The sequence below is a fragment of the Eptatretus burgeri genome, chromosome 14 (assembly GCF_056783735.1).
Source record: "Eptatretus burgeri isolate ZD-2024b chromosome 14, Ebu_testis_v1, whole genome shotgun sequence".
In the NCBI taxonomy this organism is placed as follows: Eukaryota; Metazoa; Chordata; class Myxini; order Myxiniformes; family Myxinidae; genus Eptatretus; species Eptatretus burgeri.
In genome coordinates, this window is record NC_140974.1 from 55,975,605 (window position 1) to 55,988,351 (window position 12,747).

Below are 12,747 nucleotides of genomic sequence, written 5' to 3' on the forward strand. Positions count from 1 at the left end.
CCCACTCCCGGACACCACGTGACACAGCTGTTGGAGATTCTATTCTGCTGCCATAAAGGGCCTTCAATCCAATACAGGATTTTAGATCAACAATTTTAGTTGTAAATGAGCCCAAGACCAGACAGTTCAAACAAAACCAAAACAAACCAACTTCTAATAAAGAAAAGCATTACAGCTGAATCTCCACCTTTAAAAAGTTTGCCATATTTCATTTGCTAATCAAACTCACCTTTTGATAACCTGCATCTCCCACCTTTCCCAGGATTCAAGCCCATGCCTGACTGCATCCTAAAGGGCCATTTATAGAATTATAGAAGTGTAGGTTGGGAGGGGTAGAGATTGAGAAAGGAAAAATAAACTAGAGTGAAGTTGATGGTGCACTATCGTAAATCCCCATTCTTCCTCCCGAAAACAAAGTTGAAATATGGCGTAAAGTTCCACCAAGATCGACTCGATACCAAATTTTGAGTTAAAATTTCCTTTCCCCATTTTGACTTCTGTGACCCGTAGTCCCAACAACCCTGGGTTATGAACTGAGGGTCAAATCTAAAAAAAACAATCGTTACATATCTGATGCATCTCCCAATGTTGATTGTAGATAGAAAGTTTCATTTGAAAATATTTTAAAATTTGCCTGTAATTGCATTGCGTGACTCCACACAAGTGGACGGAGCCAAAAGTGACACTGCTCTTGCACGTTCATGCCATGTAGTGATCATAACTAGCAAGTTTGGTGAATTTCTACCCAACGGTTTAGGAGGAGATAGCGTGATGGACGGATGAATAGACAGACTGAGCAGCTCATAATATCCCCCCCCCCCCCCGTTTCTTTCAAAAACCATGGGAATAATAAAAATAAGGGAAGAGTACTTGGATGATGGGATTCAAAAGGGGGTAGAGGTAATATCTTTAATAAATTGGGAAGTGAAGGGAAGGGAATGTATGGGGTGTATGAAATGGAAAAGGGGATGAAAAAGTTCATTTCGGAAAGTAGTCTCAAAACTTTTTTGTGATGAACAAACTCCACAGACTCAAATCGAATGATCACAAGTCAAGTGTTCATAGCAGCAATGTATTCGTATCATAAAATCTTTGAGCATTCAGTTTCTGTGATTAACTATATTATTATTTACAGGTATGCAAGACTTAACAAAACCAGTGATGTGCAACCCTCGCCAGTCAGAATGACAATCACATGGCTTTTACACATAAGTTCACATGTTTTTAGGCACAGTACCACCCCTCTCTTGCATTCTCAAAATAAAAATAAAAATTACTTTTGTAATACAATATAAACAGTAGTTAGACTTTTCATTTTTTTTTTGCAGTTTTCGTATTTGGACCATCTTCAGCCATCTTTAAAATGTTTAATCCGCAAGATACAGAACTTACAACTGCAATGGTAAACTAAAAGAACAGGGAAAGGGTAAGTGGACACTAAATAGGCACAAAGCAATATTTGGGGATTTGGAATAGACCAACCATTTGCAAAAGTGACCTTCAGGACAAACTCGAGTAAATATTTGCACAGACATTCCAGTCAAAAAGGGCAAAGGTTGCAAATGGTGCGTGGATCAAAGCACCGCCACTTTCACAAATTACAAGATCAAAAACTTTTTCACTGATGGAATACAAGTTTTCCATCACTTGAACGAATCCATAATAACTGGTGACGATGCCAAATACCAAGGAGAGTCAATAAGTAACATCTTTCCATTTCAAATCTCGATAATCATTTCTACTTCATGACGTTACTCGGGCACCAAGGAATACCACTCCAAACTGACATTTTTGGTTGAAAGGGCAGGGCCTCTGGCAATTGAACGAATGAATGAATAGAAATTAACAAAAGCACGTTTGTAACAGTGCCAAGGCCTATGCCAGCTGCACATGGAAAGGTCAGTGCATGGCACCGAATATGTATTTCCTCCATTACAAAATAAGTGCCTTCAATGGCAGGAAAAACATTTAGTGTACAATTTTCATAAACCTGGTGTGCGCAAATCGGGATCACGTATGTCTCCCTTTTCCGATAAAATGATCCCATAGTTGGAATTTTGCACAGTGCCTGCTCGGAAACCTCAAATGCTAGTCAATCCGATGAGACGGTGAAGTAGGTGACCAATTGGTTAGCCAGCAATGGTTGAAAGTTGCTTTTGAACGTGTGTGAAGAGAACGTACTTCATTGGATAGAGATACATTGGAAATCACAAGGACGAGTTGGGACAGTTTACGTGTTGGGTGGGAGTGTTGAGAATGTGGTGGCCATATTTTGAGTTGGTGAGACACAACCATTGTGGAGATTATAAAGGACCAAAGGATGCAGTGGATAGATCGGAAGGCATGTTGTGGGACTCATGCCCTTTGTCAGACAAGTGACAGTCAGCAGCCCATAAGACATGGGGTCTGGTTGAATATGTTTGAACATCTACAATCAACTTCTTGAATATAAAAAAACGTTACGGTGCCGGTGTGCATGAACCGACAAGTTTTGCAGAAATGAAGCACAGGCAGCAAGTGTGGGCCCAGGGGAAGTATGGTGCGAGAGGAATTTGCAACAAAATATATTTTGGTTCAAACCGCACTCTGAATTGTAAGTTTCACTCAAAGTGCACTTTAAACTCAAGATGTGAGGATGCGTGCTCAAGCAATCATCGTGCTCAAGCAATCATCGCTTGACATTAGCCAACAACACTGCATGCACACTATACTTGGAAATATTTGAATCCCACTGTGCAGAGAGGGAGGTGAGCAAGGATGGAGAGGTGGCCACCGACTTTTTGGCATATGATACCTGCCACATTCCTCATCCTCATTTCATCAAAAATCCTTAGCTTTTTCAAAGTACAGCGACACTTTGATGCCCAATAAAAGCAGCAATAGATGTGCGTTGCCTTCAAAGATGGAAACATAACTCCTCAGCTTAGAGCAAACAAAAATCATCTCATTGTTCCCCAAACTAGCTCTCACTCACATTCTCTGTGTCCTTCCCCAACTCTCATTCTTCCCCACATCCCTTATTTCTCCAAGTCTCCTATTTTGTCTCAGCCGCCACTGTTGGTGTATCCCACCCCCCCCCCCTCCCTGCCTCTCCTTCGACTGTTATTTTCATTCTGCTTCGTCTTGATCTGTTCAGTGTTCGAGCTCCTCCACAGGTGTCAACACTGTCTGTGACACACATTTTTGCCCATTTTACTTCAGACAACTGAAGCCAGAATGCTGTCGACCTCCTCAAGTTGAGGTGAACATCTCAGCAAACCATTCGCTGCCAAATACGATGATGCCTTCAGCTTTTATGCATCAGTCAGATGCAAAAATCAAGTGAAGTGATCAACTTGTAGTGTTCCCCGAGCAATTACCCCGGAAACAGACAGTGGTACAACAGCAAAAAGGATATAAAAATAACTGAATAAAGTAAATGTTTATATAACGAAGTAGGATGAAGGGAGGGGGGGCTGGGAGGGGACCCAAGGAGGCATTTTTGGTTATAATTGGGATGTATAATAAAACTTATGACTATACTTCAATCAATTATGACTAAACGTTCTAAATATATATATTTAATTATAATAGCCAACAACACCACCGCAAAACATCTTCAGCAGAAAAATAACCAAAAACAATCGAATCTCCTATGATGTTTGCTGGGCTGATCAAACATTCTGGTCTCTAGGACAGGGCAGTACCAAGGAATTCTCTGCAGGACCAAGTTAGTACTTGTCCACTCATCTCTTCAGTGAATAAGATGTCTCAATAAAAATGTATACAGACTATAGTATTAAAATAAAACTTTCCAGAGAGAGGGGCGATTTTGAATGTAACCAACACCGAACATATGGCAATAGTGTGTGATGGAATGATTGCGTGGCATCGGTCAGCTGTTACTCATAAGGCAGTGCAGGACAAGATGGAGACAGTTCGCTTGTCCTGAGAGCAACGTAAGCTGATTTTGAAGTGGTATTGTTAATCTGAGAACACACGTGAGGTGCAGGGAATGTGGAGGCGAGAATTTGCAACCTCCCCACCGACACAATAAACCATTTTGAGAATCTGTGATAAGTTTGAAGCTCATAGTACAGTGCAAGAAATGAACAAAGTTCAGGAAGACCTCACACATCACCTATTGATGTAACCAATTGTTTCTCCCAACACTGAATATCGCTCCTCTTTGTGATGTTTCTTTAAAGTCTTTGTTCGGTTGTATATATATATATATATATATATATATATATATATATATATATATATATATATATATATATATATATATATATATATATTGTGGTATTGCAGATGAAGAGAATGCACAAATGGTGTCTCAATAAAATATATACAGACTGAGTCTGGTTCTCCTCCATGGCCTGGTGGCACCCGATCTCATCTTGTGTCGTGGAAGCAGAGGAATGCAAGACCCTGATGGCAATTTGAGTCACTCAGCAAGAAGCTGAGATGCAGGTCTTGCTGCTCTGCCACCATAGACAAGTTGGTGGCTGAGCAGTTTTCTTCCACCTCATATATCGTCTTTCCCCACCAGCCTTCTCAACTATTGTTCCTGTCAAGTCCCAGCAGGTCATACTAATCAATTTCAAGCAAACCGCTCACCTTTGTGGTTTTATTCCCAGCTCCCACTTAACTGGAATTGCCTCCCCAAATCTGTCCAATCATTTCTCCCCTTCACTCATTTAAAACAGCAAGTAATCACCATCTCATGATATCCACTATTGCTGATCCTTAAGCGAAGTTCTTAGCGCTTTACATCAGGCAATGACATCGACCCTCTTCTCTAGTCACTCTTTACCACATTTATCTTGTTTCATCAGCTTTTCCTATATGCTCACATGATCATTGTCCAATTAGCTCCTGAGTTATCTGGTGTTGTTAAACACATCCCAACTTGTTTTTTTTTTGCCCGTTTGTTCATTCGCCATCACTTACCTGCCAGTTTCTCTCTGCTCCAAGGTTTACGAGTCATCCTCTCACCGCTCTATTCATCAGCTCTTCCACAAGCCACAAAATATATATATATATATATATATATATATATATATATATATATATATATATATATATATATATATATATATATATATATTCGGTCAAATTGCATAACATTGGTGGGGTTGATGGAGGTTGGAATGAAAATACAAGATTTGAAAAAAAAGCCACAACTCCAGTGCCCACATGACATGTATCTAAATGTTTGAAATAACTACATTGCTCAACCAACTGACTATTATGAAGTCTCGTCAAGCAATGAATACTTTCCAACCAAGCTACTTATCTCACGAGATCATGCAAGTGTCGAAACACCCTCTTGAGGACATTCATGTTTCACCTGCAATATTCTCTCTGTACACACTGTCGATGTTATTGACACTATATCAATGACAAGTATAAAGAGAATACCTGTACATGCTCCTCTCGCTGCCCAGCCACACCCCACACTAATTAAATTAAGTAGATAAACTGATGGATTGAATTAATGTGGAGTTATAAAGTTATAAAGCACAGGCATGATGGGCTAAATGGCCTCCTCCTCTGTCTAAGTTCCTTGTAATGGAGAGAGTACAGCTGGCTAAAGATATTTCGTAATGTGTTTATGAGGAGTCCAGAGTTTGAACATGGAAAGATTGCAGGGATTCTGGAGGAAGGACCAGCCAAGGGGGTTTTTGTGAGACAACATGTACTGATGGGTACAATAAGGGACAGACACATGGCATGAAGGTTCAGATGTAGCCCAGGATGAAAAAAGGGGGAGGGGGGATGATCATCTCATTCAACAAATGGCCTTGTTCAACAAAGGAGTGTCTTGCGACACAAACGGTTTTCCCCTCCAGATGATGCAAGAGGCAATGTGGTCACATACAGTAATACAACACTTAACGTTGCCCTGTAGAATGCCAGTTCATTATAGAGCTTTATCCCGGAGAAAATGTTTACAAAAAAAATGAAGAGAATTTGTAACATGCAGCGCGAGCAGAGTGAACCGCCATTGTTTGCACTATATGCACACGCTCCGAGCCAATCAGTGATTTTTATTCCGCAGCAGGATGAGCCTCCTCCCACCTCGTGTCCCACCGCTGTCATTTTGGAGTAGGAGTACCAGTAAGAATGACGTCAATTATTATTTTTATTGATATTTTTACATATTTTACGTTTTTGTTAATACTTAATGATGTTATTTTAATTAAAAAAATATTCTTTTTATTCCTAAATTAATGTTTACCATCTGTATCATTATTAACGCTTTTACCAATACTGTTCGCTCGATCAGATGATGACCAATACTGTACCCCCAATGAATCCCTCATATGCCGTTCATGTTCAAGAAACAATGCTGTCGGGAATGCGTCTCTCCATAAAGAATGCTAAAATGACTCCTTTTAGCGCATCTTCGGTTGGCGTTCTCTTTTCCAGGAACGCATCCTGAGTGCTAAGCGAGGTATTACTGTATTGACCATCCTTTTAGAGTATTCCTCAACCCCAGTGCATGTGGAAAATCACTCTTCCTCGACTAGCATCCCTTTCAATAAGGTACACAACTTAGGTGAGTAGTACTAATAATAATAATAACAATAATAATAATAAAATACTTTCTGCATGCATCACCTTTGCATGCTAATCTCTCGCTCTACCCCCACAATGCACCTTCAGACTTTGTGCTCCAATTCAACCAACAGGACAACTTCCAAAAGGAATCTTCGACAGGTATGACAGAACAATGACTTTAAAACACAGCCACAAGTGGTCGATATGTACAAAAAAAACCCCCAAGTTTACGACAATCTTAAAGCTGTGTAAATATTCATCTCCTTCCCTCCACCTGCCCCTTTAAAATAAAATTAAATAATACCACACCACCAAGAACATGAAGAAAAAAAATATATCGTATAACATTGTCCACCATGCCTTATCATGTCAGGGGACCCTCAAAAAGCATGACTGGAAAAGCACCTTACAGCAAGTAACCTCCACAAAGAGCACTACCTTCTTGTGTCCAACGCAAGGGGTGTTTTTGCCCAAGATAAAAACTTCAGGACTTCTTTATCCTTCAAGAATGGGGGAAAGGCCTACCATCTCATCAACTCAAACAATAAAGGCAGACGGTTGAATAAATGAATACCTGAACGTAGCCATCCGTCCCTCCATCTTAACCTTACGCTGACGTTCCCAACTACAGTCATCACATGCAATTATATAAACAGCTCAATATTATAATAATAAAAAACCACAGTTTGAAGACTGTGTAAAAGATGGTGCATTAATAATAAAAAGGAAACTAATTGTGCACTTGGTCAAATCCTAATAAACAAGAGTCGGGCCTGACCAAGTTGTTGTCAGGTTCAAGAGATACTCTAATTCTAATACATTGTTTGATGACTAAAGTTACACCAACAGTGTAGTCCCAAAGTTCCGTGGGAGGTTTTCTTTTTTCCTCTGAGTGCCTGACATTAGAATTAAGGGGCCTGCTGCACAACATCTATACAAAGCTGCAAAATGGTGATGCTCAAGAAAATATTGGGTCTTTCAGGGTCATCTCGGATTCAAGTTCTTAACAATTGAGCTCATTACCATCAAATGTGTTTTGACCGCATGATGAAACCTCAAGCACCAGGAGCTCATTTCCTGGTGGAGAGTTATCGACAAAATAACATTTATTTCATGATTTTAACAAATCTATGATTTTTCGACTTCAATACAAAAATGCTGTTTTTCTAAAGAATGATGATAATATTCGAATAATTGGTTCAACCGTTCGTTAACAGATTAGTACACATTCGGCTCCATAGATTCCCCACAGTGGATGGCAAATGTTCAGTGTTTCCCAGACAGATTAAAAAGCACTGGACTTTAGCTGGAAGGCATAAAATAAGGAAATGCTACGATCTCATAGTTTCGGCCTCCAGCCTCCAGCAAACTGGAGAACTTTCCGTGCCTGCAATTTGCTCAATTGGAAGTCCAAGAGAAGCATTTCTTCAGTGAGTTGAGTCAACAGTGCTCCATCGACGCACTCATGTGAAAACCGGCCCAAGGCCTCCTCGGATAGGCCGATGAAACGCAAGCACTGACAGACACCTTCCACAGACAAACCAGACAGCTCGTCAGGGGGCTGCCAGGCCATTCCATCGCCGCTTGATCGATCGCCTGGAGTTCCACAGAAGGGCAGCAATGGTGGCACACATTCTGTTGTCTCAGTTGGCCAATTAGTTACTCCTGGCAAAGTGCAAGGGCTATTTGGAGTCGATATAATGCAGCAATCACAATTGCAGCCAGAATGAGGTTTACTGCCCTCAGCAGCGAGTATATGTTTTGGAGACCGTGAATGATCACATGCACACGCTTTTGACAAATGGAATTCATCGTGTGGAGAACTCGACTTACATACTGGTGACATATTCGGTACATCTGTATGACCATTGGAAACTGGAGTCTTATCAGACATGTTCTTTAGTGTTTCTACTTTAGTCACAGGAGGAGGGAAGGCGAGAACATGTGACTGAGAATGGAAGTCCACAGTTGCAAGAGAAGTCTGCGCAAAGCCTGGAAAGATCGGCTGTTGTTCATAAAAGCTCATTGAGTTGGTGTCAGGGCCAGATCCCCTACGCGTGTCATTGGAGACACCATCGGCATTATGCCTCGGGGACGGGTGTCCGACAGAAGAGGGTCGGATTCGTTTGCACGAGCGATTGTGTGGTGGCTTTGTCCACTCAGAGCTGCTGCCAATCTTGTCAAAAGCATCATCAACCCTGAAAAGCAAATTGTGCACGATATTAACACGCACTGAAATGCAAGGAGACAAAACTCAGAGACATTGATCAAAACTTTGTTTTCATAGATATTTATCATTCTAACTTAATGCATCGTGTGCCTCACTGCAAATCAAAAACAAGTGGCGGTAATTCAAAAAGAAGACACTCAAAAACTTAATTGTAGATCTTCCATTTCAGTCACATTATCCAAGCAGAGATAACAACCAAATCAAGATGTGGTTTCAACCTTTTAAAGAGTTACTGACATTCACCATGTGGAGCAATACGAGTAGTTAATTTGATTGAAAACAAATATGGAAAGGATTTTTTTAATCTTTCCAGAATAAGATAATTTTGATTTTCATTCAGTCCCTGACTCCCAAGTTGATTTACCTACGAGCAAATACAACTCATTACTTCGCTGACAAGAATATTAAGAGGGGGGAGAGGGAGAGAGGAATGAGGGGAAATAGAGAGTAGGGCAGGGAGGGGAGGGAGAGAAGACAGACGGGAGGGAGAGAGAGAGGAGAGAGAGAGGAGGGAGAGGGGAGGGTGGGAGGGAGAGAGAAAGGAGGGGTGAGCATGGGCAGAGATAGGATAGGGGGGGTGGAGAGAGCGACGCCATGCCAAACTCGCAAAACACTCTGGGAGAGGGGTGGGAGTGAAGAGGAAGGGGAGAGGGGAGGAGGAGGGGGTTTGGGAGGAGGTAAGCATGAGGGGAGGTGGAGGGAAGGCAGTGTGATGGGAAGGGAAGGCAACATAATGGCATGGGAAGGTAAGGCAGCATAAGAGGAAGAGAATGTGATGCAAGGGGTGTCTGGGTGTCTCCGTGTCTCTGTCTCTGTCTCTGTCTCTGTCTCTGTCTCTGTCTCTGTCTCTGTCTCTGTCTCTGTCTCTGTCTCTTTCTCTTTCTCTCTCTCTCTCTCTCTCTCTCTCTCTCTCTCTCTCTCTCTCTCTCTCTCTCTCTCTCTCTCTCTCTCTCTCTCTCTCTGACGCTCTCTCTCTCTCTCTCTCTCTCTCTCTCTCTCTCTCTCTCTCTCTCTCTCTCTCTCTCTCTCTCTCTCTCTCTCTCTCTCTCTCTCTCTCTCTCTCTCTCTCTCTCTCTCTCTCTCTTATGGTGGCCGCTTCTCACACTGCATTGAAAATCTCAACATTCACTTTTGAAATGAAGGGAAAACAGGCATGAGTAATGTTGATGCCAAATTTTATTTCGCAACCAGGATATTTTGTCCTCTTTTAAGACAAATCCAACCTCCACCGCTCTATGTTTCAACGCCATTTTGGGGTAGGTCACATAGGTGGTATAAGTAGCTCAGTGCTTCTAGTGGGGCAGATAACAGCAATTTTTGAGAGGAATCGTGCAAATGATGATACAAGCATCAAATTTGGCACATTTGTTCTCTAGGGGATTCTAATCAAATCTGCCTGATTGGCCATTTGAAAATCAAATTTTGAAAAATAAAAAATAAAAAAAAACTTCAAAAAAGTCAAAATCACGAATCAATGTTGGATGCTGGCTGAGATTGGTGAATGTTTCAGAAACATCATCAAAGACGTTCCAAGTCTGCCATGCAGTTTTCTTCCCTTTACCGTGGAAGGCAGACACGACGTCACATCCAGTGAACGCATGGAAGTATGGGATCCCTCTAACTTTCTCAGGCCCTATTGCAGAAACTACCTCATATACTGGAATCCATCGCGCCTTGGCTCCTTGGCCAAAGGCAATCCACATGTTCTCAAGACCTAGTTCCTGTAAGGATGGCAGTACAGATATTGCTATGACTAGTACGTCCGTGTCATTAGCCTTCATGATAATGGACTTGCTACCATCCGTCCTTGCATCCCTGGTGTGTACAAATATTCGAGTGTCAGCTTCTTCATGACAACATGGAGACACAGCATCCAGTGACTTCCTGGTGTTGCTAATGGCATCTTCTCCTTTTGTGACAATGACTGTGCTTGTCGTCTGTGCTTCACACATCTTTTCCGCAAGGAAGTGAAACAGCTCATTCTTGTTGCTGTCATCTCGAAGAAAGCTTCTCCGGTTACTTGGGGTCTTACTGGTTCCTGTCACCCTTCTTCTGAATCCTTGCCCCCTTTTCGACCTTGCCTCGGACATCGGACTTGACTTCTTGTACACATCAAACACTACGTCCACCCTCTCGTACCTGGCACCATAGGATTCCACCTTTAGGATGATGTCTTCTTTAGCATAGTCATCAAATTTCTTTGAAGTGCGTGGAGGTAGGGCATTGATAAGTGTTGAGCCATCAATGATGAATGCATCTCCCCTTGGTTCTCTGTCTGGGATGTTCACTTGCGCTTCAAGAATTTCAGTCAGCTGTGACTTCAAATTTTTTTGAAGGTTTTTTTTTTCTTCAAATTTTTCAAAATTTGGATTTTCAAATGGCCAATCAGGCAGATTTGATCAGAAAGTCCTGCAGAACAGAAATGCCAAATTTGATGCTTGTATCATAATTTGCACGATTTTTCTACAATGTACTACACTATTCGGGTCTGAGCAAAACCAGGAGTACAACACAATTGACTTTTTTTAAAGTCCATGAAATATTATTTAAATTGATAGATTAACTTAAACTTTTCCCGTCACTGGGGACAGATACTTTTATTAGCTTTTCCCGTCATTTGGGGCGGGTACTCTTCCTTGTGTTTAAATAAATAAATAAATAAATAGCTCAAACGTTGTTAAACTGCCAAGTTGGGAAATGCCAACATCCTGACCTGAGGAGTTAAACAATCCTATCACATAGAGTCCATGGACTACTTCACATCATCATTTGGTTTAAAGTTAATCTACGAGATAGGACTCAATCCAATAAAGATGGCCCTCCACCACCATTAATAATAACATCTACTCACACATAATTTTCATTAGCAAGCATTTGATCTTTGATTTAGAACGAGTCTGAAAAGAAGAGAAATGACACGTACAGGTGAAGTAGGCCAGACGAGTAAAACGAAAGATTTGGACTTGGTGGAACAGAGCGTGGCGGTAGAGGCGGACTAGAAGAGGGTCTCCCAGAACGTGGTGGAACTGGAGGGGCGTTCAGCATCCGACACTCAACCCTTACCTGCTTGGATGAGCAGATTGGGAGTCAAGGGGAATAGAAACGATGGTGGAGGGAAATGGAGACAGTGAGGCTTAAATAAGTGGAAACACGGATATCAATGACAGAAGTCTCTGAAAGTTAATGTTATTTATACTTGAAAAATAAATTACATCGGCTGGTATAATTACAAATGGGGTTTATGCAGGTACCTTTACAATTCTCCCCAGCAAAATGCTTTGTTTCGATAAAATTCCTGTGCAATATTTTACATGTACGTAACACCAAACAAGCTGACGAAGTCATGCCAAATACGGTAAAATCATTTGGAAAACGAGCTCGGTGAGCAAAAAGTGTATTTCTGAACAAGTGATCCACAAAGACTTGCAGGCAATTTTTGGTTATTACTTACAGCATCAGACTTGGGTGGTACTGGGGGTGGGCCTTGCGGCTCCTGAGACAATCCTCTCCTTAACACCAGACCACCACGTGGAGCTTTGCTGCAGGAGTCCAAGCCGAGAGAAGAAACGCAACAATATCGTGATGCTGCCAACGCTGTCTGTTCGGTCCACAGCTCTTCGTATTGAAGTTCTGAGCGGTCAGATGCCCGAGCGTGCTCCGAACTTTCTTCCGGTTCAACGTAATTGCTATCGATGCTGCTTGTAAGGTCAGAAAATGTGCAAAGACTTGGCATTTGAGCAACAGACTTGTCAGACCCTCCCTCCGCTGAACTCAGGAGAAGGTTCGCGTCTCCATTCTCGAGGAGGCTGTTGCCGTAAACGCAGACCGACAGACGATGGAAAGATTGTGTTAGGTCCTCCCGTGCATAGGCGAGTGAAGAAGGAATACTCAGAGTTCCACAACCGCCAGCACAAGGTCGATTTGCCATGCCCTGTGAACCACAAAGGAAAGACACTGAAACCACTGGC

General features: G+C 41.8%; 1 protein-coding gene across 5 annotated transcripts in view; it reads right to left on the bottom strand.

The window, feature by feature from the left end:
• Nucleotides 1–1,058: 1,058 nt before the first annotated feature.
• LOC147013252 (GRB2-associated and regulator of MAPK protein 1-like) overlaps nucleotides 1,059–12,747 on the bottom strand; it is a 66,069-nt gene continuing 54,380 nt past the window's right edge. For 3 of the 5 annotated variants that reach the window (XM_085854931.1, XM_085854929.1, XM_085854933.1), the window contains 3 exons: nucleotides 12,231–12,710; nucleotides 11,703–11,845; nucleotides 1,059–8,747 (listed from right to left, as the gene is read on the bottom strand). In XM_085854931.1, coding sequence (XP_085711057.1) covers nucleotides 7,889–8,747; nucleotides 11,703–11,845; nucleotides 12,231–12,710 — 1,482 coding nt within the window. In that variant the 3' untranslated portion in view covers nucleotides 1,059–7,888. The remainder of the gene's footprint in view (nucleotides 8,748–11,702; nucleotides 11,846–12,230; nucleotides 12,711–12,747) is intronic. The other 2 variants (XM_085854932.1, XM_085854930.1) reach the window with 1 other exon arrangement.